At 33.0% G+C, this 27596-nt stretch overlaps 1 protein-coding gene across 1 annotated transcript in view; it reads right to left on the bottom strand.

Moving 5' to 3' along the window:
• Positions 1–336: 336 nt before the first annotated feature.
• The window catches only part of LOC129220490 (DIS3-like exonuclease 1), a 63406-nt gene continuing 36146 nt past the window's right edge, over positions 337–27596 (bottom strand). Inside the window, exons 14-22 of the mRNA XM_054854909.1 lie at positions 24085–24179; positions 22288–22450; positions 20569–20664; positions 19146–19298; positions 18908–19057; positions 18068–18172; positions 9620–9934; positions 3321–3428; positions 337–497 (exon numbers count right to left, since the gene is read on the bottom strand). Coding sequence (XP_054710884.1) covers positions 357–497; positions 3321–3428; positions 9620–9934; positions 18068–18172; positions 18908–19057; positions 19146–19298; positions 20569–20664; positions 22288–22450; positions 24085–24179 — 1326 coding nt within the window. The 3' untranslated portion in view covers positions 337–356. The remainder of the gene's footprint in view (positions 498–3320; positions 3429–9619; positions 9935–18067; positions 18173–18907; positions 19058–19145; positions 19299–20568; positions 20665–22287; positions 22451–24084; positions 24180–27596) is intronic.

Here is a 27596-nt window from a genome sequence, read left to right as displayed (position 1 = left end):
GGATTGCTCAGTTTCTGGTCTGGTTCAAAAAATCAGAGCCGTCCTTCAGGGTCCCATCCAACTGGTTAAGCCACAAATAGTAGTAGGTACGGGGGACTCTGGAGTTAAATGTGTAAAATAAGAGCAAAACAAATAACTCAGCATGACTATGAAATAAAATGTGTCATTTAAATTATGACTATAAGGATCATAAAAGTAAAATTGATTCGATTGGTTTAAACATTCTAGTTCAATTTTCAATACCCACAATAATTATAGAATGAAATCAATGTAAATTCAGTATTTAAGATAATAAGTTTTATTACAAATATTAAATACATTTGTACCTTAGCTCATTGTTATTTTTCAGGCACTTTTTAAATCTGATGATGAATACTGCACATTCTTACTTTTTCTAAAAATAAGTACATGTTAAATCCTTCAGATGATTCAGTTTCCCTATTACTTTTATCATCAGTGTCTTCATCATTTTCTGTAGTCAGTTTAAGAGTTTCAAACTGAAAAACAAAGACATTTATTAAAACAAAGTTAAATTAGAAAAAAAAAAAATCATTAACATCAATGGGGTCGTTTCCAAAATTTTAAAAGTATTTTTTTCTGAAAGAACATGCTTAAAAACATAGGATCTAACTATTTTTTAAATAATTTGTTTAAGTTTAATATTTAAAAAAAATTATTTAAATGGGTGCGCTTTCATTGTTTACATTTCTTGCCGATGACATCACAAATGATGAAATGTCATTTAGTGTTGCCATTCACAGAGCAAAATATTTAACTCGTATCTTTACTCATGTGCATTGGCAACAATGTGGTTGATAGCAAGCGTAGAGCACAATTTTAATTCGCTTCTTGATTATCATAACGTGGAAACTTGATAGAAAGATGCGCCAAAGAGCATCATTTGTGATGTCATTAAGACCACACCTTGCTTGAAAAATCGGACAGTTTAAAAATTAATTAAAAAATAACTGTTGGGAAAATGAAAAATTTTTCTGGGTCCATGTTATTTTTTTTGCTTATTCAATCAATTTCAGTGACTACAAGTACTACTTTTCACTGAAGGAAACAACCCCATTGAAAAGAATATCAACTTATTTAAAGGCTAAATCTACAAACTACACTAGTGTTAAGAATTTTAGCAGCAATAGTTTTCAATTAGAAAGCCATGAAGTCTTCCTTTAGGTCAGTGCAAAGAACATTCATTTGTATAAAAACATGAACTGTGCACGACAGAACAAGATGCAAGGGTACGTAGAAGTGTTGAATTAGAATTAACGCCTGTGTGAATGTTTTAATAAAAGTGCGAAATCGGAAATAGTTTTGTTTTCAGATACTTCAGCCTGACCTTGAAAAGTACAGTAGGAATCTAAGGTGAAATGAAAACGAGCTGATGTATGTATCACATGACTTCCTTTTACTCCAGTTTAATCATTTCCCCATTACTGACAATTTTAATGTGATTCAATAGTTCACTCTCTAAATATCACCAAAAGTGGCCAAATTAAAACCAGATTTTAAAAAAAATCGCCAAATTTGTCGCCAAGTTGGCGACCAAAAGACTGGCGATATATCGCCAAGTGTCCGCCAAATTATAACACCACTTGAGTTTTACATCGAAATTAACAATGATTTCCCCCAAAAAGGGGCAAAAGACCCCCTTTTGGAACATACGAATGCAACCAAATAGGAAGGTGCACAACTAGACCCCACTAGGACTCTACGTACCAAATTTCAACTTTCTAGGACATTCCGTTCTTGAGTTATGCGACATACATACACACATACAGACGTCACGAGAAAACTCGTTGTAATTAACTCTGGGATTGTCAAAATGGATATTTCGGGTGTCTGTATGTTCCTAGGCTCATATCCAAGTGAAAAAAACTCAACAGTCACTTGGGGGTGAGCAAAATGGAAATTAAGGCCGATTTTTGGGTGAAAATTTTTTCGCGAATACAATACTTCCTTTTTTGTAAAGGGAAGTAAAAAAAGGGATGAGGGAGTAAACTAGTAAAAAGTTTTTTTTTTGGGGGGGGGGGGGAATACAAACCATCACACAGGAAAAGTAGATTTGTACCAAACCTCTATTTTAGAGGAAAAAAGATTAGAAATGGGTCAAAAACTGATGCAAACATTGTAAAATTATGACAGAATAGTCTTTTGGCACAATTAATACATTTTGGTGAAATTAGCACATAAACTGCATCTTAGTGTTTGCAAAAGGAGTAAAACGGGTGAAAAAAATGCTGAGGGGTTCAGCTTCCCCAGTTTCTAACAATTTCACTGACTTCAGAAGATTTTACTGGAATCCACTATTACTTCTGGACTATTCTTAAATCAAGTTGAAACAGTAAGTTTTAGATCTTGATTATATATTAAATACAATAGTAATGAAAATTTCAGGTATAAACTAGAGACTAAATTTTTAGCGATTGTCTCTACGCTGCACAAAAAAATTGACGTTAAATAACAAAAAATAATCATAAGGGAAAAATTTCAATCCCCTAAAAACAGTTGAAGAATTTTATTTGTCCACACTTGAGCAAAAAATGGAAATATAGCATTTATTCAGCTAAGTTCACTCCAGAAAAAAAAATCTGGTGCAGACAATTTCAAATGTCATATTAAAAATTGATTTTTTCTTCCTAAAAATTAAAACTTTTTTCCTGGTTAGTTTAGGATAAAATTTTTAGCAAACGTCTTGATTCTGCACAAACAAATAAAAATGTATAGTGACAAAAATAAATAATTAAAAGAGGGGAATTTTCAAGTCCCCTATTATCAAAGAAACCTAAACACAGTTGAAGAATTTTATTTGTCCACATTTTAGCAAAAATTGTAATGATTCAAATGTCGAATTCAAAATTGAATTTTCCTTACTTAAAAATGCTTATAACTTTTCCCCTAACCCTCTGTTTCTTTGGACTGTGTGTAAAAATTTTTCAAAGAGGGTATTTTTCCGCATTTTCCAATGAAACTAAAATCAAGACGATACAATAATTATTTCAAGTAAAAAGTCCATTTTCGAGATCTTAATTATTAAAATTTTGAATAAAAAAACTATTCATTGAATTTTTTTAACAGTCTATAAACCTTCTCAGCACTAACGAATAAAAACTGAAAATTTCAACGCAATCATTTGGAGTTGTATTTGCAAAAAGGTGACATACTATTTTCCTAAACAGTATTTTCATGGTTATTTTCAAAAATCAGATTTCAGAATCTATTCAGATTTTTAATGCTCTACTGTAAGTGAAGAAACTAGATGGGACATAAGAAAGTTATATGCATCTAGTAAAATTAATAAAATTTATACATACTGAAAGGTAGTTCAATTCTTTGAAATCCTCTTTGTATGGGGCATTTTCAACTAATTCCAATACAATTTTTGATGGATGTGACCTTGATTTGTGTACTTTGATGCAAACCTAAGAGAAAATAATATTTCATTAATATTTTGTGTGAAAGTGTTAAATATCACTGACTGCTAAGCCAAAATTTTGTTATTGAAAGATGAGAATTTAATGAGGTGTCCTCCATGTACATGTCTGCATATCATGTTTAGCTACTGTTTCTAGTTTTTATGAACATACTAGCTGCGTGCCCGGCGTTGCACGGGCTACCTAAAAAATGTAAGAGCAGTTCAGTTGATGCTTTTGTAGTACACTGACACTAGTTTCTAACGCGTTAAGGAATAAATAAATGCGCGTAAAGCAAGGTTTGCAAAACACCAGTAAAACATATTTTTGCCAAAACACCTCATCAACGTTAATAATCGTTATCAATGATACAAGTTGTGAGTACATTTTCAGTCAGCACAAAAGGGGAAAATATATGCATTATCAACTATAATCTTTACTCACGTTAAACTGAATTACATCTGATAGACTATATCGGAAATATTTATGCACAATAACAATCCGCTTTTTACATAAAATAGTCTACTACCCGGCGTTGCCCGGGTGTTTATTAATGCAACATACCACTCAGATAAATATTTGGATGGATTCTATCCACATGGTCGTACAAGAATTACATCAATCCGTTTTCCAGGTACAAACCCTCAAAGAAATCAAATAACTTGTAAATCACTCATTTACTTTACGACGTGCACGGTCCTCCTCGAAAATGAAAGTTATGTCATATGACGCGTATTTAACAATCAGGCTTGAACCAAAAAAAAAAGTCACTGAAATTTTGCGGCAGATTGCGGAAAACCCCAAAAAGTAAACATTTTAAATCCCCTGATTACAGGAAAAGCCTCAAAATAAAAACAAGAATTTTACCTGTTCATATTCGAGAAAAAAAATGGCAACAGATCTTTCATCTCAATGATTTTCTTCACCCGCTATACATTTTAATAAAAGCATTGTTATGGAAAGTTGAGATGAAGCACTGAATAATAATTTGAATGGAGGAAAGCCTTCGAAAAATAGGGATTTGATTTTGAAATCTAAGAGTCATAATTAATAGTTTTTAATTGCTATCTCCGCTAATTATTATCGGAGGATTATGTTAAATAGCCAAACATGAAGACGGGAAGATGACGAATCCATCGATACCTAGTTCGATGGTCAGTTCACTGTCGTTCGGGAGAAGAAGCTTGGACATAGATAGATAGATAGATAGATACTCAGATTTTATATGTATAAGATTTTACAAAAAGCTTGCTTGAAGTTGCTCAATTTCTGTCACATTTTGTATCTTCTTTTTTGGGAAAAAATATTTTAGAAAGCATCGGTAAATGTTGCTTTTCTGTTAGACACATCAAAACACATTTAGGAGGAAATCAAAATTCAACAAATCAACATGTCCTCATCAAAATTCTATTTTTAATCAATGGTGTGGTGATAAAGGAAAAAACTACAACCGTTTCTGATAAATACAGAAATTTTAATATTTAATTGATAATAATTATTAATTGATAAATTTAACATTTTTTTATATGATACTTTCTCCAAGATATATCACTCAATCTCTGTCTATAGTTTCATGTCCTTTGATTAGTGTTGCCAGTGCATTTCCCTCAAAAGTGGAATTTAAAATAAGATGAAAATCCCTCTAAATGGTCATTCAGGGTATCTTTGAGTCAGTTTGGATAACTTTGTGTATGGCTGCACTAAATTCTTATATAGCGTGACAATTGCTGAAACTCATGACAACAAAGAGGGTGCTATAGGCAATCAATATTTTCCATTAATGTTGCCATTGATTGGTGGACACACAGGATTGGGCTCAGCTCCTCTTGCGGTCAAAATGGGCGAAGTCCAATCAAAAATAAACTAACTGAAACGTTGTAATTGATTGCTGGATACAAAGGATTGGGTTCAGCGTTTCTTGCGGTCAAAATGGACGACATATGAAGTTCTATTTTTCGAGAATTTCAAGAGCAGATCATTGTTGCATCAGTTTAACACAGAAAAGTCATAAATTGTCAAGGCCCGTAAAGCGTCAGCGCCATCTAGTGGGGCATGCTTTGTGCCACCTCATATTTTTTAGTTTGTTTCACTTAGAAACAAAAATACTAGAAGAGTAATACATTACTCCAGTAATGCATTACTGGAAGTAATGTATTACTGGAGTAATACATTACTTCCAGTAATGCATTCTTGCTGGCAAAGTCATAAAATAAGATTTCTGCACTTTATGATTTTAAAATATACTATAACACAAAAAATATGAACCTTTAAAACTTTTTCCATGAATTATAGTCTATAATATTTTATGATCTCATATTACTCTTTAAAGCTGTAAACTTATGAGACACCTTTTGACACAATAACAGTAGACTTTCCATTCCCAGCACATACTTAATAACAATTACCGAGAACTCTGAGAATGGAAATTAAATTTTGATATGTGTTTAGGCTTGTATTCACACGAATAAACGTATATCTGGTTACTCATTAATATACATTTTGTCCAACATTACTCAAATTGTCTTGATTTTTCCACTTGTCAACACAACAAAACACAGTTGAAATGATACGAAAATTTTCTGTTGAAACCATGATTCAAGTTACCCTAAATTTTCAGATTATTGGCGTCAAAAACAAAATTTAATTCAAATCATAACACACCACTTTATCTCTCTCTTTTGCATAATCTAAATTCTCTTAATTTTTTAGACTATCAACATAACAAAACTCAACAGAAATCATAACTTTTTTTTCCAACCATAATCCAAATTTCCCCTAAATTTTAAGATAAACAATACCTAAAACCAAAACTCAATTAAAATCAAAACACTTTTTTTTTTAATTTAATTTTTACTTTGGATGTTCCATCAGTCTCTTTTTCGATTTTCACCGAAAACTTCACCTCTTTTAGCACATTATAAACTGTTATATGTATGTTACTGTCTCTCAATTATCCCAGACATTAACAATACTATCCATAAGATTTTCCAAACCTTGCTTCCCTAACTACCTTAAGCGTTTGACTCAGGGCCCGTTGAAATGTATATTTTCGCCTTACATTACTTTGTTTATTCAACTGCTCTTAACAGATTTGCCACAGAAGTTCGAGAATGAAATTACCTGACAATTCCAGGTTTTCCAGCTGCTTTTAGAAAAAATTCCAGGTTAATGAGTGTCGACTTCCATCATTAAACACCAATACAACATATTTTTAATGTAAATAAACCTCCTTTAAGAATCAAATAATCCTTTAAAAAATATCAATATTTAGGTTAAGTTAAGATAAACTAAAATTAAGTTACAATGATTACAAATGCTTTAAAAGATCAGCAACTTCCAATTGGTACTTTTTTTTTTCGAAAAAGGACTGAAATCTCTAATGCACTAAGCAATTTTCAGCAAAGCCAGTTTCAATGTTGGCATGTTTCAAAAACTAGTTTTAATAAAAGCAAAAATTTTGAGACTTTAAAAACCATCATTCATTACATGAAAAAGAAAGAATGAAGGCTGTTAAGATATTAATAAGATCACAGATTCATCGCCAAAAATGCTAGTAATTTCTAGCTAAGCAAAGCTTGTTTTTTTTTTTTAATTTTATCAGAAGAGGGAAAATAAAATGTAATAATATTAAATCAGAACTGTATGGTTTTCGTATGGGCATTTCTGTTTTTTTTTTTTTTTAATTTATTCATTTTTTTTTTATTTTTATAGACATCAGATTTAGCCTCCAAAAATGAGCTTGAATTTTCTTTCTCTCAACTATAAGGAAAATTCACATATCCCAAACTCAACTTCACTGTACTGCAGCATCTTTGCCTGAATGACACAGCAGTTTCACCCATCAAATGGAAAAATTGGAAAAGAATTCCCTGACATTTCCAGAAATTTCAACAGTTTGTGATATTCCCTGACCATTTTAGGTGTATTCAGTAAATTACCGTCCAATAGCCAGGGTAAAGTAGAAATACATGAAATACACCACCAGCTCAGTCATTTCCAGCTCAGGACTTCAGGTTCGTGCTTATTAACACTCATCAGGCCGGCATAGGAAAGTGACTGACCTGAAGATGGAAAACCTCTTAAGGAAGCCAAGAGTGCCAAACAAACCGGTAGTTAACGTAGAATTAGCGCAGACCAGACGAGTGACCGAAGCAATGGTTCGGTTAGGCTCGAGGATTGAAGGCAAGGCATGGTATATTCAGTAAATTACCGGCCCAATAGCCAGGGCTAAAGCAGAAATACATGAAACAGCAGAAATACAGTTTCTGGTCTGTACTAATTCTACGTTAGGTACCAGTTTGTTTGGCACTCTTGGCTTCCTTAAGAGGTTTTCCATCTCCAGGTCAGTCACTTTCCTATGCCGGGCTGATGAGTGCTAATAAGCACGAAACTGCAGTCCTCGGCTGGAAATGACTGGGCTGGCGGTGTATTTCATGCATTTTAAGTGATTTTCATTTTCCCTGACAATTCCAGATTTTCCATGTTTTTCAGGCGTGTGACCTCTTTTCCAATACTCTTCAGCAATTTGTTCTTTAATTTCGATGAAAACTTTTGATCCCTTAAACTTTCTTAAATTGATTGTATTTGAATTCTGTTTCCCTTTTGATCAGGCTATGTTGCACTTCCCCAAATTCTTTATTTACCTCTTAATTTATCCCCATTTCCTTTTCCTACTAAGTAAAACCAATAATTGCTCCTATCTCTATTCTGTTACTATTCTCTGGTAGATAAAATTTCTTGCTCTGCATCTTTATCAACTGTGCTGTAGCTAGTTAACTCTTTCCGCGACTGCGCAGAATGAGAAACCTGGTTTTCTATCACTACTCCTGTTTCTTCTTTTGACTTTGCAAAAGACACACAAAGGCTTTCTTTCATAGTATCATTTTTCTCTGCTGTTTCCATTCTTGCTTCAGCCAGGATTTGCAAGTTTATGCTAAAGCAGTTAAAACCACTGGTAGAAACCGGTTAAAACTGGCATAACGAAAACCCCTTTCTGCCACATTTGTGGCAGAAACTAACAAAATGACTTGAAAGTAATAACTGACGTACAATAGAATACGCATAGGAAAAACCATCAAAATGCTAACCAAAGTACAATTAATATACAATATGATCACCATGGCATCTTGCCTGAAGTATAGCAAAAACTAATTTAAAGTAATTCTATGCTTGTTTAACTCACAGTGTTGAAATGTACAAGCTCAATATGAAGAGGGATGTTTCGATTCGGAAGTCGTCTCGGCTGTTTTTATTTTGGGAGCAGTGCTCTCTTTTACTTACGCTGTGAGGTGACTTTGTTTTTGAAGCGTCGATTCACTTCTGATTATTTTTATTTGTGTTATACTTTGTGGACCTGTGAGCATTATGAAAGGGTTGTATAAATAGTTGCTTGCATCAAAAGTTAGGCCTACTATAGAGAAAGGTTTTCCTCGATGGTTGTCCATTACCGGCTGTCAATGACTTGAGTGTGAATGAATTTGGAGCTGTTTGTTTTTACTCATCACACATTGGGACCATGTGTTTGCTGCTAAGCTAATTGATGATCTATCCCGATAATGTATTCCCAGCCTGCTCCTAATGTGCCCTGAAGGTGTAGATGCCTGCCGTTTGTTACCTGATGTGGGTACTTACCTGAAACCTGGATACTTCTATAGGTTCTTGTTGAGCCTACTTCTGGAGGAGAGCTAGTTTAGTCCTTTACATCAACCTGTGGCGATGGTAAGGGGATGGAGGGAGGGGGGGTATTTCCACTAATGTAGGACATTGGGTGGTTTTTTTTACAAATAGATAAATTCCAGTTCGTAGGAGTTGTGTGTTATACAAAAATTATTTCTGTGATTCTTAAATGAACTTTTGATTGGGGAGAGTATTGTTAATATTTTTTTGGACTATCAAATCTTTTTTCCACAAACGTTGAAATGTTTTGAAACAAATTTTGTTTTTAAAGCAAATGTTGTTAAAATGAGTATGCATTATTTTCTCTCTGGTAGATTGCGCATCCTCTAATTTTACTTGGCGTTAGTAACCTCTTTTTAGTTCTTTGAACTTCAAGTAGTTAACTTTAAATTAGCCAACAAAATGGCAGTATTCATAGTGATTTGCTCTTCACATAGAACATGAGACAGAGGCACTACAGTAAAATTTAACAACAATATAAATAGGCTAAAAACAAACTGATGAAAAAATAAGTTTAAACTTACAGTAATATGATCAAAGATGTGATATTTTTGAACTTCAAGAGTTGAATGTACCAGCAAGCAAGTTTCTTGTAATTCTAGATGACCATCAACCCACTGCACATCTTTATTTACTATGGCAACTTTATTATCTTTATTCCTTAGGCAAACTGCGGCTTTGATACCATACTTTGGAACAAATACCAGCATTCCATTGGCTCGAAAAGAATAAATTATACTGTCTACAACACATGGAGTAGAATTTTCTTTAGAGCTTGCATCTTCAAAATAGAATGCTAAATACAACTGGTGGGCATCTTTTTCAATATCTTGTGCAGCCTGCAAATTAAAAAAAAAAAGTTTCAGAACTAATAAATTAAATTTTCAATTTCAATACTTAACACGTGTGGATCATATTTACAGATAAATATTCACTGAAAGACACTTTTTTTTAGGTAAAATAGAAGATGAAAAGATTTCAAATGCATCATGTATTTATAAAGCTAAAAATGCTGCATATTTTATGCATAAAATTATAAAAATTTCTACAAACATTACATAAAATAATTAATTTGGATAAGTTATTAAACAATTTGAATGTTAAAAGACAAATTTAGGTTCATTGAGGTAACATTTTCTGTCAAAGCGGAAATGGTCTAAGCACCAAAACAGATTTTCAAGGTATTAATTTGGAAGCTGCTTTCAATTACCGACGACCTATGAACTTATAACTTATTTTTCAGCCCATAATTAAATATTCTTTTATACATCTTAAGCAGACATTTTGGAACCGCCTAAAGCGACTATTTTGCTCCAAGGATGATTTCACATCAAGTGGTTCTATTCGTGGTGGTCTCAAGGGGTGCTATTTCATTGTTGTCCAAAAGTGTCTTTTACAGGGTTTGCCAATATATATATCAGTCGATATTTATCATTATATATATATATATATCACAATATATTTCCGATATTTATTTTGAAAATATCATGATATTTTGATATTTTCAATATTTATTTTTTTCAACTACGGTGTTTTCAATATAAAAATTATAGTAATCATAGTAATATTGTTTATTTATTATTAAAAATAACCAAAAAGTTATGAACTATAGTTTTTTGATGTATGAATACATCAATAATGCAACAAATATAATATACCTTTTTTATTTTATATTCATAAAATTATTAGTAAAGTAAGAATTTTAGTTCATATTAAAAATGCCTAATTAAGTATTAAAGGTTGGTCAGAAAAAAAGAAAATGTCTTTTACTACTTTGCATCAACAAATGCATATTTTTTAATTTCTGAATCATATAACTAAAAGTAGCTTACAGAAGAAAAATGAGTAAAACCACTAATGATAAGTCAACTCCATTAAAATTGATAAAAATGTAAAATGAAATATTAGACATAAATAATGGAAGGAACCTTAATTTTAAGTCTACATATTGTAATAATAATATAAGAAAATAAAGAGTAATTTGAGGATGCATTTACTATTTTGAATACTTTAGTTTGTTCTGGTTGAAAATATCGGATAGGTATCAAAACATCCAATATCAGAAGATCGGATATTTTCGAAAATACACGATATTTTCGAACCCTGTGCATTCTCATGATGAGATTGAACTATTTATTTTTCTGTTATAGCAAACAAAACTCTTGCATATAACAGCAAGGGTTGATCCAAGTTCTGATTTCAGAAGGTGTTATTATCAAAAAGGAGGAGGGGAAAAGTGCAAATTTTAGGCACTAACATGGGGGGAGGGGCTGTGGGTCATCAATGTCGCTACCCTTGTTGGTTTTGTTCTCCTTTGCCACTTCTAAAAGTTCTTCTTCCAGTGAGCTCTGCATTGTGTGAGTTGAATGACTTTACTTCTGGAAAGAGCTCTGGAACCAATCGCAAAAAATGTCTCCAGTGGCCCAAACTTGCTTGTTAAAACACCAAAATGCAGTTCATTATTTTTTGTCTGCAATCTGAGGAGCTAGGATTTTGAAAGAAATTTTTTTTTATCTGTTTACAAAGTTGCATCTGCGTAAAATCAAAACTCATCCACGCAAAATAAAATAAAATAAAAGTGTCAAGTCTCAAACCGCGTAAAATAAACCCGCATAAAACGAGGGTTTACTGTACATCAGAAATTGAAACGAATCCATGCCTTTATGACAAGCTATTCAAAGCTGATATTTCTTAGTCAGCAGTCGGCAACCTAAATGTAGAGACGGGTAATCCAGTTGTTAAAAGCGAACATTTATTGTAAATTGCAACAAAACACATTACCATTAAAAGAAATAAATATAAACTAATCAGTTCCATCTCGGAATAATCTAACATTTACACAACACATCAATCCAGATACCGCGAGCTAGCCAACTCAGCTGGAGACTTTTAAATAAACTTTGCCAGATTTGCATGCGCTGTTTCTCTGAGTTTAGGCCGTTGCCACAGACTCCCTCACCAGTCTCACAAGACCATTGGGAGACGAAAACGTACTTTGCGGCCAAACTTGTTGTAACTCCAGGAGTCCTTGGATTGGAATCTCCAGCAATTAAAAATGCTGGTTTTAAGCGATCGATGTGAACGATCTTTTCCTTGCCGTTCACCGAAATCAAAAAGTTCTTGTCCATTCTCTTTAGGACCTCATAAGGCCCTTCGTATGGCGGCTGCAATGATTTTTTTACAGCATCTAAGCGCACAAAAACATGTGTACAGTTTTGCAGATCTTTAGGGATATAAATCCGTTGTTGACCATGCCGAATAGGGGTAGATGGACTTAGCGAGCTAATCAGTTTTTGAAGACGTGCAACGTAGTCAGGCATATTAGATAAAGTTTTTTTTTCATACAACTGTCCAGGTAACCGTAGAGTTGACCCATAAGTCAGCTGTGCAGCGGACGCGCCAAGGTCTTCACGTAACATAGATCTGAGTCCCAACAGCACTAATGGAAGTGCTTCAACCCAATCAGATTTGTAACACATCAAAGCTTGCTTCAATGGTCGGTGCAGTCTTTCCACCAGACCGTTACTTTGGGGTCTGTACGGCGATGTCCTTGCTAATTTTATGCCAAGCATCTTTGATAGACTCGTAAAAAGTTCAGATTCAAACTGTCTGCCCCTGTCACATGTTATCCTTTGCGGAGTACCAAATCGAGAAACCCATGACTGTATGAAGCACGAGCTACCGTTTCTGCTGTTATATCAGTAATTGGCGCAACTTCAGGCCACCGCGTAAATCTATCCACTATAGTCAAGCAATACTTAAAATTTTGAACTTGTGTTAGTGGACCTATTATGTCTAAATGAATATGAGAAAATCTCTCATCCGGAACTAAAAATTGAACTAACGGGGATTTAGTATGCAAATGTACTTTAGTCTGCTGACACGGAACACAAGCTCTGCACCAAGCAGTTATATCTTTGTTTATATTTGGCCAGACATATTTGCAATCGATAAGACGTTTTGTAGCACGTATGCCGGGGTGAGACAAACCGTGCATTGTATCAAAAATTTTACGCCTTAGAATTTGCGGAACAAAGAATCTATTATAATTTCCTGATGTATCACAATATAGAGATTTATCGGTACCAGGCATAGGAACATTAGCTAATTTACCACTGTACTTAATTCGTCCCTCTAAAACTTCCTGAAGTTCTTCATCCTCAGATTGTGATTTTTCCCACATTTCTATATCATCTAGAGATGAAAATGTGATCTCCGATATTTGCGATAGGCTGTCCGCAACCAAATTTCCCTTACCAGGTAAATATCTGATATCCGTAGTAAATTGAGATATGAAATCCAACTGACAGATAGCTCGGGGGGAGGATTTTTCATGTTTCCGCCGAAATGCGAAAGTTAGAGGTTTGTGGTGTACATACAAAATAAATTTCCTTGCCTCTAACATGTATCGAAAATACTGAATTGCACTATATGCTGCCAACAATTCTCTATCATAAGTTGAATATTTACATTGAGTAGCCGATAGTTTCTTTGAAAAAAAACCTAAAGGCTTGGGACCTTCAGGGGATAATTCATGCAATACACCACCCATCGCAAAATCATTGCAATCAGTTGTTAAAGCAAGTTCTGCATTAGTAGAAGGGTGATAAAGCAAAGTCGCTTCCACTAAAGCACTTTTAATTTTTTCAAAGCTTGTTTCTGAAGCAGTATCCCACGGAATTTCCCTCTTATCTCGTTTTTTTGCTTTAATTAAAAACTTATGAAGTGGCGCTAAAATCACGGCGATATCTGGAATAAAGCGATGATAATAGTTTACCATACCCAAAAAACGTCTAAGTTCAGAAATAGTTTTGGGTCTAGGGAACTCTACCACTGCTGCCTTCACCTTTTTTGGATCTGGCATACACCCCTTACTGTTTATCATATGTCCTAAAAAAATTATAGTTTCTTTCCCAAATTCACATTTTGATTCGTTTATAACGATCCCGTAGTTAAGGAAACGTTTAAAAATTTCTTCTAAATGCTTTTTATGCTGCTGGTGATTTTCACTCGCGATTAAAATGTCATCCAGGTATGGAAAACAGAAATTCAACCCTCTCAAAACCTCATCCAAAAAGCGTTGAAATGTTTGTGCTGCTGAACATAACCCGAAGTTTAGAAACGGAAATTCATATAACCCAAAAGGTGTTATTATAGCCGTTTTCGGAATATCAGGGGGGTTCACAGGAATCTGGTGATACGCCCTTATTAAGTCAACTTTCGAGAATATTTTCTTCCCGTGTAAAATGCTAACACAATCTTGAATGTGAGGAATTGGATATTTGTCCTGAACTGTTATACGATTTAGTGCTCTGTAATCGCCAGTTGGTCTCCAGTCATACTCGCCTTTTGGGACCATATGCAAAGGACTAGCCCAATTACTTTTTGACGGTCTACAAATCCCTTTGTCAAGCATATATTCAAATTCCTGTTTAGCTATTTGAAGTTGCGTTGGGTGTAACCGACGCGCTTTAGCTGAAACAGGGGTCCCTCAGTCGGAATGAAATGAACTGTATTATGTTTCATTACCTTTTGTGAAAGAACATTAAGTTGTGTAATCTCAATATATTTCTTTAACAATTCTTGATATTCAGAATTCCCATACATTGTTTTCACATTCGGAACCTCGCAAAATATCGATCGACCGCTTGCACTAAATTTAGTCACCGGATCGAAAATACGCCTTTTCTTTAAATCGACTAGCAATTCAAAATGCTGCAAAAAGTCCGCCCCTATTATAGGCTTTGTAACGTCAGCTATGATAAACGGCCATCTCAATCTGCGTCCTAACCCGAAATCTAAATTTAATAACTTAGTACCGTAAGTATCAATCCCAGATCCATTTGCAGCGTACAAAGTGAATTCTTTTTTTCCGCTGTCTAAATTCAAAAAGGATTTTGGGTAACAAGAAACATCACTACCTGTGTCAATTAGATAGCTCGTTTGAGTTAAAATATCAGTGATATACAGTCTGCGACTAAATCCTTTTTTAGTAAAAGTCATAGAAACTTCCGACGATTTTGAAAAATTTGAAAATTTCGCTTTAAAAGCGCATGGTTTTACACATTTGGTAGCTTTGTCTTTAAATTTAAAATGATACCAACATAACCAATTATTCCGCTTTTCAGCTCTCAAATTAAATTGTTTACGGCCCTGAGATCGATTTGGAGACCTTGAGCGACTGCGCGTTTTTACAATTTTAGTAAGTTCGTCTACTTTCAGTTGCAATTGTTCCAACTGAATTTCAGTAATAGCAGTTTGGTATTTAAAAGTTTGCTTATCAATTGAGTTTACAACCAACCCAGTATATTCGCAAATCTTGTCTGCCATTTCCGCTAACTTTTCTAAATTTTCAGAACTGACCGCTAAAATTGTTTGCACTGGTACCGGTAACCTACGAAGCCAAATATTTTTTAAAAAATCATCATCTACATGACTCTCACTTAATTCTTTCATTTTTCGTAATAACATAGATGGAGATGTCACCTAATTCTAAGTCTTCAATTAATGTCTTTACTTTACGACTCTGAGAAAATTCGAACTCCGCTAACAATCTTTGTTTAAGTGCGGTGTATGGTTTTTCTGGCGGCTGACATAAAATATCGGTAGCATGAGACAAAGTTTCTGCATCTAGCGACGCAACCAAATGATCGAATTGCGTTTGTTCAACCGTAACGCCAGCTAACCTAAAACTAGCTTCAAGTTGTACAAAAAATAACTTCGCATTATTAGGCCAAAAATTAGGTACTTTTACAGAAACCCTATTGCAACTTAAGTTTTCAGCACTTACTTCCTTTTGAGTCAAATTTAAATTCTCTTTTGTTTCCATACTAACATGAAACAAATATTTACTGAATTTGTAACACGAACAACTCATAGCTTAGGTACAATGCTACACTCAAGAACCTCAAAGGACACATGCACAGAAAAGCAAGACATTTGAAAAAAATTGAAGTTTTTCGTCGAAATAAATTACCTTCCGGCGAATTGCTGCGACACATTCTTTCTTGAAATCATTTCACTACCAACTGATAACTACGTGTTCAGGTCACCAATGTAGAGACGGGTAATCCAGTTGTTAAAAGCGAACATTTATTGTAAATTGCAACAAAACACATTACCATTAAAAGAAATAAAAATAAATTAATCAGTTCCATCTCGGAATAATCTAACATTTACACAACACATTAAACCAGATACCGCGAGCTAGCCAACTCAGCTGGAGACTTTTAAATAAACTTTGCCAGATTTGCATGCGCTGTTTCTCTGAGTTTAGGCCGTTGCCACAGACTGAAGATTTACTTTTCAAGTTTAGTGTGAACACAAGATCACCTTTTTTTTGGGGGGGGGGGGGGAACTTGATGCTTACACTACAGACTTAAAATGGGTGTTTTGCATGAAAGGCTAAGATGAGATTATGCTGACTTCAAATTGTAGGTCAACTCTTATGAAAAAATTACTAAGATACTTGTTAAATAGTTTTTTAAATAGCAAAAGTAATGTTATGATATACAACACCAGAATATTTTCATACACAAGTATATTTGTTTGTTTTAAAACTGATAAAAGCAGTATCTAAAAATGTCCCAATGAATATAAAAAAGACAGGAAAATTTCCAAATAAATACATCTTTATTTAGATGCTAAACCTAGTTTTGTTCAAGAAAATAATGTTCTTATTGATTCTTCTCAGACAACAGCAAGATTCAAAATAATGTTGCAATCGACTTAAAGTGGTCTCAAGATTGTTGGGTTGCCTACCATTGCTTTAAGACTTAAGGTAGTGCTTTGGAAACCATCAGTTTAGAGTTGCCGGAGCCTGAGTGGCTTAAGGCTTTTTAAGTATTACCAACATCCTACATCGCAAAGTGAGGCCCAATTCCATCTTCTAATAGGTCATGACTGCTTGGGGGAAAACCTCCATGGTACCTTGACATAGTCTCTGCCCTATCTTCAACATTGCAAAGTCAATGAACCAGTTCACCTCCACCACTGCACGCATGGCAGCTCTCAGATTTCAATGTACAGGCAAGTCTGAGAATTTTAAGTAAAATGACATACAGATTCTTCTGTACCATATTCTGTTCCTCCTGATTTTTGCTCATTTTTATGTTTTCTTTTTTTTTTTTTTTTGTACTTTTCCCTGCTACTGGAAATAAAAAATAAAATAAGATGGTTGATCTAGAAATTCACTGAATGCTTCGAAAATGAAATTAATGTAAGAATATGTTTTGCATTTAATTAAAATGCTTGTTTATGCACAAGAAATCCGTCACAAGCATCACAGTTCAAAGTTGCTTCAGTCATGCAGGATTTTTTTTTATTATTGGAAATTCTTTCAAAAGATATGAATCGGTTGCAAAGGGATGCAAATCAAAACAATTCAACTTACAGAAATTGTGTTTATATTGTTCTAGTTCTTTACATTAAAGTTTAAAGATGAAATCAGTAAGATGGCGGCCATCAGCCCCGATGGATTCTTAGGAAGTCTGTCGGAAGGCTCTCTGTGTGGTGATAACAGAACGGCCAATCTTAGAAAAAAGTTCTAAAAGCAAACCCCACGTTGCTTTCCTGTCCAAACCATGGTTGCAAATGAAAATAGATTCTCCCACTACCACAAATAGGCCACTTCCCTTTTCCCACCACCACCACAGGTCGAGTGCTGGCCGTTCAAAATTTTTTTTCCCCACCTTGTAGATGGTTTAATATTTTAGAATCTATAAATGATGGCTAATGTGTGTCCTCAGTTGTTCAATGCCTAATAAAATCGACAAGAGTTCTATTCCTTTATGGCATCAAGTTACCACCCTAAGGCAACAATATGTAGGCATACTTTACAAGCATATGTAAAAGTTATCTAGCAAATGCAAACTTTGTTGCTTCCATTTTTTCAATATGACACTTCTTTATTTTTATAATATCTTATTTTAACAAAAATGAAAGGGAAAAAAGTCTTAAACTATGAATCTTACTTTATGCTTCATGTTCAAATGAGAGCAGAATTCTTCCATTTCTAAAGTGGAGAATTTTGTCTCCGTTTTTGTTCCTTCAACAGCAGTCAGAAGTAATCTGTGAACCTTTCATGAAGAAAATAAGATGAGCAATAACAGGAAAATATTGTAAGTATAACTGACTTTAAATTCAAAGAAAAAGTAAAAAGAATTAAAAAAAAAAAAACTTGTGCTTTGGTTTTTTACACTTGTCATGAACATGTCAAAAACATCCTCAGTATGAGGTGGAAACAAGTTTTGCACAAAACTGCTTTTTGAGAATTTTAATTAAATAATGTATATGATGTCTGTTATCTACCAACACAATGATATTAAAAACGAGTTAAATAGAAATAATAATAACGCCATAACGTGAAATCGAGAGCTCAATACCAAGACCTCTTGATAGTTTTCTACAGTCAAGTGAAAGTACTTACAGTAATTAAAATTAACACTATTGACTGAATATTACAAGTCAAAATTTAGTTATAAAGTTATTAAAACTGTCAAAAAGGCTGCAAAGAATTGAAAATAATCATAATTAAAGTGACAAAAAAAAATTTTAGAATGGAAAAAAAGATTGAATCGGATAAAAAATGAGTCAAAGTTTTTTTTTGTTTTTTTGTTTTTGAGACATATTAGTGGCAGATGAGACTCAATCTTAATATTCTTACCTTATTTATAGATTTCTTTATTTAAAGTTTTTTAGGGTGTATTTTAATGTATTTTAAATACATTCAAATTTTTTTGTTACACACACACACACACATATATATATATATATATATATATATATGTGAGCAGACAATTAAACATACTTACCAAAATATCTGCATATCTTCGAATAGGTGACGTGAAATGCGTATATTTATCAAGACCTAATCCATAGTGGTAAAACTGTGAAACGCTGAGCCCTCCTGTGCAAAAATATGTTGCTTGGTTCATAGCTTGAGTAGCTAAGATACGCAATATCTAAAAAGAAATAATAAAACTTTTACTACAGACCAAATAAAGTCCAATTCATAAGATAAGGCAGCGAGACAGCACTTAATTTAATTACCTGATTAAAACCAGGATCTTGGTTATCAACGGCTTTCTCTAAAGAAGAGGCCAGATCTTTATTGGAATGTATATTTAATTCATATCCTTTGGAAGAAGCTATTTGTTGCAGAGCAGCCAAGTCGGCCTCTCTTGGATTTGGATGACAGCGTAGCTAAGGAAATAATTCATAAAATAAAACTTAACAGAAACATAAAGAAAGAACTGTTCATGCATTGATGTCATATTCATTCGCCTTTCTTTTCTCATTTTAAAGCATTTTCTGTTTTGTAATATACTTTCAGAGCTTTGAGACATGCTATTAATAGGAAAACTTTAGTTACAAGGTCTACATTTCATCGAAAATCGAGAAATTTAACTGTTGTATGAAACTAAACAGTTTCTTAACATTCAAATTTAAAAAACAAAACAAAAAAAAAAAAAAAAAAAAAATTGGAATAAAAAATTAAAGACAATATTCCGAGATAATAAGGAGCCCAATTAATGCAAAGAAAAAAAAATCAATGCAAATTTTTCAATGCAAAGAAAAAAAAAAACCTATTGGTGAAAAGATATCCAGCAAAAGCTTTAACAGGATGTTTTTTCAGAAGTGGTCAAATCGAAGCAACAAAAATGAACAGTAAAACGAAACAGTCAAATCAGTCCAGCTAGTGAGAAGCTAAAAATGGAAGGAAAATAAACACTTGTTAATATGAATGGATAATCTCCTTCATTTAGAGGCTGATTAAAACTGAAAGTACCTAGTCACAAACCTAAGTTTTGGATTGACATTCACAAACTCATAATTTCAGGAGTTATGTGTTTCAGTTATTCGTCAAGCACATTCTCTTGTTACAGAAAGAAATGAAAACTACAAAATAGTCAACAACCTTTTAAAGTCTCATTCAAGGACACATCATAAAACCATGAACCATCCCAAGATAAGGACAACTTTGTTTCTGTGATGAAGGAATACTAATGATTCTCACAGAGGCTTAGCTACAGTATTTTCTTCATCTATCTTCCCTGTCCCTTGCTTAAATTCAATCGTAACACAGACCAGTTCTGTGAGTTTTCAGACCTTAACTGTTTAACATAGAGGTTATATTCTGATGACCATTGATTAGAGGTGCCATTAGAGGCAACATAGCTTTAGGAAGCTTTTAGAAAAAGAAAGGCAACATTATAAGAGGCATATGCCTCAAAGCAAAATGGAACTTTCTACTTTCTATGTTTATGAGTTGAGGAGTGATAAAAAGCATGAAAACAAAAAAATCCTCTCTTGGTTAAAAAAAAAACAATATGCAATAAAGTTTCTAAAAACCTTTTATAAATTGTTGTTTTAAATGAACAATGAGTAAAGTAATAAAATAGCTATTACAGTTTTTACATTTGATTCAGGCTAGTTCTGTGTCAAACACAGTTGAAATATCAAAATGCTTTACCACAGCTTGATGAGGGAAATCTTCATGAATTTTTTTTGCTACCCAGTGATTAGCAAATATCATGCACTCGGCAACAGTTTTGTGAATAGCTAACTCCTAGAAGAAAAAAAGAAATAAAATTACATGCACATGATTATAAAAAATATTTTAAGTATTAAATATATACTAAAAAAATATATATATAATTCATTTATGCTTGAACATAGTTAAAAAATAAAGATTAATAATTATCAATTTTTTATTCCTTCAAATACCATGGTATAGTGCATAGGTTCTTAAAGTCCAGGTTATTGCAAACCCCTATCTGAAAATGAACCAACTTTACAGACCACCCCCCTCTAAATAAACAACTTCATACAATACATTTAAATCTTAATTTCAAAAAATATATCTACATTTTTTTTTGGATACTGTTATTCCTTTTTCTACATATTTTTTCGTATCTAGTAATTTACATATATAGCATTACTACACGTTTTTTACTGTCTAGCATTCATTACTTGACATTGTTATTTTGAGATGCAGCAGTAAAAATTAATTAAAAAATCAATGTTTAGAAATAAATGTTAAATTTTTTTCTATTACAAGTTTGGTAGTTTATGAACTACCAAACTATTATAAATGTTAGCCTTGTTTCAGTGAGATCATTTTTCATTTGATTCATTAGGATTTTAAACAACAATAGGAAATGCACAAATGTGCTTAATTACACAAAAAATAAAATACTTATGAGCACATTTATGAATAACACTCAGAAGGGCTCCTTTTTCACAAATCATTATGTCAGTGATGTACTTGCATCTTCAATTTTCACAGATGAATCAAAGTTGTTTCTTGGATTTGATTATATCCAAGACTTTGAAGAGCATTGTTGAGGAGCTCAAACTGTGGCAGTGAAATTTTTAGGGAGGGTGTATTTCGAGAGAGTTTTCATCTCATTTGGGAAGCTCTTGTTTGAGGGGCTGGAGGGTCTCCATGGCATTTGAATGGGCTGCACCATCACCATTAGGAGGATGATGAACACTGCTGACTACTATGGATATTTAAAATAACTTTGATAAAGCAAACTTTCATGGTTACCGAACCATTGTTTGGGTCACTCGTCTGGTCAGTGCTAATTTTATGTTAGCTACCAGTTTGTTCGGCCATCTTGGCTCCCTTAAGAGCTCCCTTTCCACCTCCAGCTCAGGCACTGCCTAAGCCGGACTGATGAGTGCTAATAAGCATGAAACTGCAGTCTTCGGATGGAATGACTGAGCTGGCAGTATACTTTATATATTTCTGCCTTAGCCCTGGCTATAGGTCAGTAACTTACTGAAAAAACTTACATTATCTTCTTCCCTCTCCTAAGTATCTTTAAACAATTCTATAACTACTTGATAGTCTGTAACTGCTATTTGTCATCTGAACGCTTATACAATATGTTGTCTAATGGAATTTGACTTGGCGATTCTACACTTAATGACATTCTTATCGATCAAAAGTTTTCCATTGTCGTCTTTTAGCGATAGCTCACATTATAAAAGCATTTTTTCATAAAATGTTTTCAATTATAAAACTGGGCAAACCAACTGCAAATAATTATTTTAACATTATCAGAAGGCAGTGCATTTAGCAAATAGTTAAATACTATGAACATAAATGATAAAATATCTTTTAAACAATGAATAAAATAGTGATGCAGATAAGTTGCAGAAGTTCATAAAATACAAGAGTTACTTTTGATGCTTTCACTCCAGAAACAATAGATGGCAGCATTTTGTCAATTTCAAATTTCATATTTATACTACTAAGTTCAAGTCCCCCAGCATGTAATCTCTCATTGCGCAAACGATTTGCTATGTGATGTAAGAGGAACAGAGTGTCTCTAAGTTCATCAAATCTATAAAGTATTGCAACACTCAGTATAATACATTTATAACATTAGCATATACACTTTTATACTCATAAATTAAGAAAAGTGACTTTGTATTAATAAAACAATAAAAGCACAACATTGGCATAAATATAAGTCATCATAAAAAAGGTACGGGAAAAAAATATGTTGTGCCATGTATCATAACATTGAATAAAATTAAAGGGCCATGCTTCTTGAAAAAAAATCATAAAACACTTTTCAATGCAAAAAAAAAAAAAAAAGAAAGAAAGAAGAAAACATAACTTTTCTGTTGATGAATAAAAATTGTATCACAAACTAAAATATGAACATTTTATTATTTTTCAACATAATCTCCGTTAACATGGAAACATTAGTCAAGTCATGGCGGCAGATGTTGGATCCTCTAATCAGAGAACCATGTAGGCATATTAGGGAAGAAATACAGCCAGTATTAATGGGATATATTACTCTATGCATTTATTGATGGATCTTGTAATTGAAAAATGGGAAATTTGCACCAATTACATTCCTGAACATGAGAGTTGATAGTGAACTCAAGTAAAATTTTCTGAAGACGGACGGCGTGAAAGTTTTGGAAACTATGAGGAAGCTCCCCCCCTCCCTGTAAAAACTCTTCAAATGTGCAAATAAAAATCATTGGAAAAAAAAGTTTTAATTTTTTTTTTTTTATAATAATTTTTCAGTTTTAGAATATGTTGTCAGCTTAAAATTTTCAGAAATGGCAACCCGAAAGTTTTGGAATTTTTGGATCACAAACGCCTTTGCTGAACACACATTTGTTAGGGCAGATATTGTTAAAAATGAGAATTCCAGCACCAATGATGATGTTTTTCAGAGATATTTTCTCAGCTGTGATGGGCTCATGATGATATATTCATTAATTCAAACGAAGGTATAATGTAAATTTAATTTAATTATGGGATCATTTAGCATTTGGAACAGAATTGTTTTTTTTTTCTTCAGAAAATGGTCAGAAATACTATGTCAGATAATTCTTGGTCTTTAAGCTATCACTTGAAACTACGTAAATTTTTAAGGAAACTTAAATTGTACAATTTCTACACAAAAACTTGTTTCAAGGGTTATCAAAAAAAAAAAAAAAAAAAAAATCCTGCCCTACGAGATCAAAATGTTTCTTGGAACAATAAAAGAGCCACAGGTTAAAATAAGGGAAAGCAACACTAAGAATGACTTAACTGGTGTGTAAAACCCAACTTAACAAATAGGGATGAAAAAATTGGAAATTTTAACCTCATTCTACACGGAAAAATTGTTGGATTATGATAAGAAACACAAAATAATAATAATAAATAGGAGATACATACAGAAAGATATACAAGTATTGAACAGAATTTTGGATAATAGAGAAAAACAACAAATCCAAAGTGAAATAAATATATTTGGCTGCAAGCGTTTAATAATCTCATTTTTTGCTAGACTAATCTTGCTTTACAGGAAATTTTTTCTACATGTAATTTGGACAATAATAGGTTTGGGAATCTAGATTTTTATAATATTACCATTCTCATTTATTTGTAAATACAGTGAAATAATTGCTCAACTCAAACATATCCACCACCTATAAAACAAAACAAAAATAGGAAAAAATTGCATACTTCGAATGTAATTCTGTTGTATTAATGTTTTGAAGTTCAGGTATATCACAAATTACTTCGTCAATTGTTTTGTTGCAGAGAATATCTTGAGCAGTCTATTAAACAGAACTTTATTTTACAACAACATAAACATGCTTTAATCAAAGAAGTTATCAATGATCAATAAAGTTTACACTTTGAACAAATCCAGTTTTGAGAGAAGGAAACTTTCACTTTTTATTAATAACTACATGCATCGCCCAGCTTTGCAGGGCCTACCTTGAAAATAAAAGTTGTGACGCGTATTTAACAATCAGCTCTGAATTTAAAAAAAAAAAAATCTAAAATTTTCTGCCAGATTGCAGAAAAATAACCAAAAAGGAAAATTTTTTCTCTCCCATTTACAGGAAAAGCGTCAAAACAAAAGCTAGAATTTTATTTATACATTTGAGAAAAAAATGGCAACAGATCTTTCCTCTCAATGACTTTCTTCAAGCTACAAATTTTAATAAATGCATTGTTAAACTATACTGTCATCAACAATAAACTTTCAATTGAAGGTTCACCTACATTTTAGCATGAATTTACTTAAAACAGTTATAATTCAAGTTCTAATTACCATGGAACATTGGAACAAATTTTACCTGCTGCAGAAAAATCAGGGGTTTCTACGGATATTTTATTTTAATTTTTGAGAGCATTTTTTCGCCCTCATATTATAGAAAAACGCCATTTTCGGGTCCTAAAATGAAAATTTGAACGGCTCGGTACTTTTTTGGCATTTGAAAACCCCCTACCTTTTTTCTCGGGTGCCCAAGTACCTCCTGCTAAATTTGGTCGAGATCCGACGTAAACTGCAGACTTGTATAGGGAACATATACATTGTATATGTTCCCTATATAATAAATACATATATACAGTAAAATCTAGTTAAGTCGTCGCTCAAGGGACCAAACATTTTTGACCACTTATGCGGAGTGACTATTTGTGTAGAGTGGGAAATTAAGGGAGAAATAAAAGCCTTAAAAATATTTTCATGAACAGCTGTAGGATTCAGTGAGAAAAACAATAGCTTATGTAATCAATGTCTATAAAGTAGTGGAAACTTAAAAAAGGGGGAAAAAACATTTGTTATAGTTACCTTCTTTTATTTTCCCTTACTTATACATTACTTAATAATAATAACTATTTCAAATGTATTTACGGTACATTAAAACATCAATGTTGATTGATGAAGTTGTTGCTTACTGAAAACAACTCTCTCTTATAACATACTTAAAGCTTTTAATTCTGCGTCTGTTGTACTTTGGACTAGAGACCTACCGAGTACTCGGTAACTACTCGGCCCTCTCGGCCAATTTCCGGGGACTCGGTACTCGGCCAAATTCTGATCAGATACTCGGCCAATACCGAGTAGTTGCAAAAAATTGAATATTGTCCAAGACAGATACTAAAATGTCTAAAAAAAGAGCAAGCATTATATTCTGCAATCATTTACAATTAAAATTTATAATTCAAATTTAAATTTTGAGAGTAATGCAGTTTGTAATGCTTCAATAGAATAAATCTTTATTTTAATGTCTCCAAAGTAAATAAAACTTATTATTAGAAATTATGCAAAAAAGGAAAGCATAGGAAATATGGAATTTTTATATTAAAAATGGATTTTTGCTACAAACAAAATTAGTTATAAAAATGTAAAAATACCTTTGCTTAAAAAATAAAAGGAAACAAAACAACATTAAAAGCACAATGCAGGAACACTGCAGACACGTGTTTTGGCGTTACAGGGAATTCCTTTTTCAATGCACAAAATGGGAGCTCGTGGATTTAAAGGCATCCGACAAAAGTCGGATTTTTTTGGCAAATGTCTTTATATTCTTTAACTCACATGTTATGCACTGAAAAAGATGTTCCTTGTAACAGGAGGGGAGGGGGGCAGAAACACGTGTCTGCAGTGTTCCTGCACATTTGTTTTATCTGCTTTTAAAAATTATTTATGTTTGACGGACTAAAACTATGATTGGTATACAGTGAAACCCCTCCTAACAGACACCCCTCTTATGCGGACAATTTTTAATTCCCCAGTTCCAATGCAAATAGCATTATTAAACCCCCGCCCTGCGGACACCTCTCTATTGCGGACAAAAAAAATTGTCCTGTTAATGTCCGCATTAGAGGGAATTTACTGTTATTTGTTTTAATTCCAACTTGTTTAATCATACCTTTTATTTATTTATTTTTAATTTTAAAAATAATTTTTTTGTAAAATTTTTGACACAAACAAAATTGTTTATGTAATGCGTAATTTAATTTCAGCAGGAATTTAGTTTTAAAAACTATTATATGGACCAGGAGGTCTATACTACTATTCCAATAAGTTCAAAATTCATCACATGTGTGTCGGTGGTTCTTCTTAAAACATAATTGATACTTGGTAACTCGGCCGAGTAGTGAAAGGCCGAGTACTCGGTAACTTGGTACTCGGCCGAGTAGTGAAAGGCCGAGTACTCGGTAACTTGGTACTCGGCCGAGTAGTGAAAGGCCGAGTACTCGGTACTCGGCCAAAGTGCTACTCGGTACGTCTCTACTTTGAGAAAGATGTTAAATACTGGCAAACTTTCTCCAGGTATCAGGTTCTGGCAGGGTTGGCTTTTTGCCGGCAGAAACTGGTTATAACCGGTAAAAACCGGCAGAAACTGGTAGAAACTGGCAAAAACTAGAAAACGTTTTTAATAGCTCTAGTAATTACTTAATGACAGGCAATTAAGTAAAATTAAAAACATAACTCCATTTCGTCATTGCAAAAACTTAATATAATAGTTATTTAATAATTAGTGTAAAAATATGTTAAATAACAAAACTGACATTTCCAAAGCAAAGTAAAATTTATCATAGTTGAAATTGCTATGCGTTAGAAATTTTAGCCTTGTAATGTTGTAAGTAACAAATTTTTCAGTTTGTTGTTTATAATTATTTTGTTTGCATTTAATATAAAGTGTAATATATATATATCAAATATTTAAATAAATACAGATTTGTTTTATTTCATTAAACTCTAAAATTCAAGAACTTCTCATTTTACACTTAATATAACTGAACAAAGCTATTCTAAAAGAGCTTAATCAAGCAGTTACTGATAATCATTTACTCGCCTATATGCTCCATCCAAAGTATTTGGGAGTAAATTTATCATGTAATCAAGAAGAAAGTGCCCGCACTTTACTCACAAATATTAACCCTGATTATGTACCTTATACCATTGCTTTACAAAACAAATCGGCCCCTTTTCCCAAAACCTATTTTTCCAATCACGTGGTAACAACTACTCCAAATACCGCATGGTGGTGCAGTTTGAAAAAATGTGCTATAGATGAAAGTTATGTGAATCTTGCTTGTTCTTTGAGGATAATGCCAGCTAGTTCTGCTGGGATTGAAAGAATCTTCTCAAATTTCTCCTTTGTGCACAACAAATTGGGAAATTGGTTAGGTTTAGAAACAGCGTCAAAACTTTTATTTTGTTAGAGGCTGCT

The sequence above is a fragment of the Uloborus diversus genome, chromosome 4 (genome assembly GCF_026930045.1).
Source record: "Uloborus diversus isolate 005 chromosome 4, Udiv.v.3.1, whole genome shotgun sequence".
Lineage (NCBI taxonomy): Eukaryota > Metazoa > Arthropoda > Arachnida > Araneae > Uloboridae > Uloborus > Uloborus diversus.
This window is presented reverse-complemented; position numbering and strand designations above follow the sequence as displayed.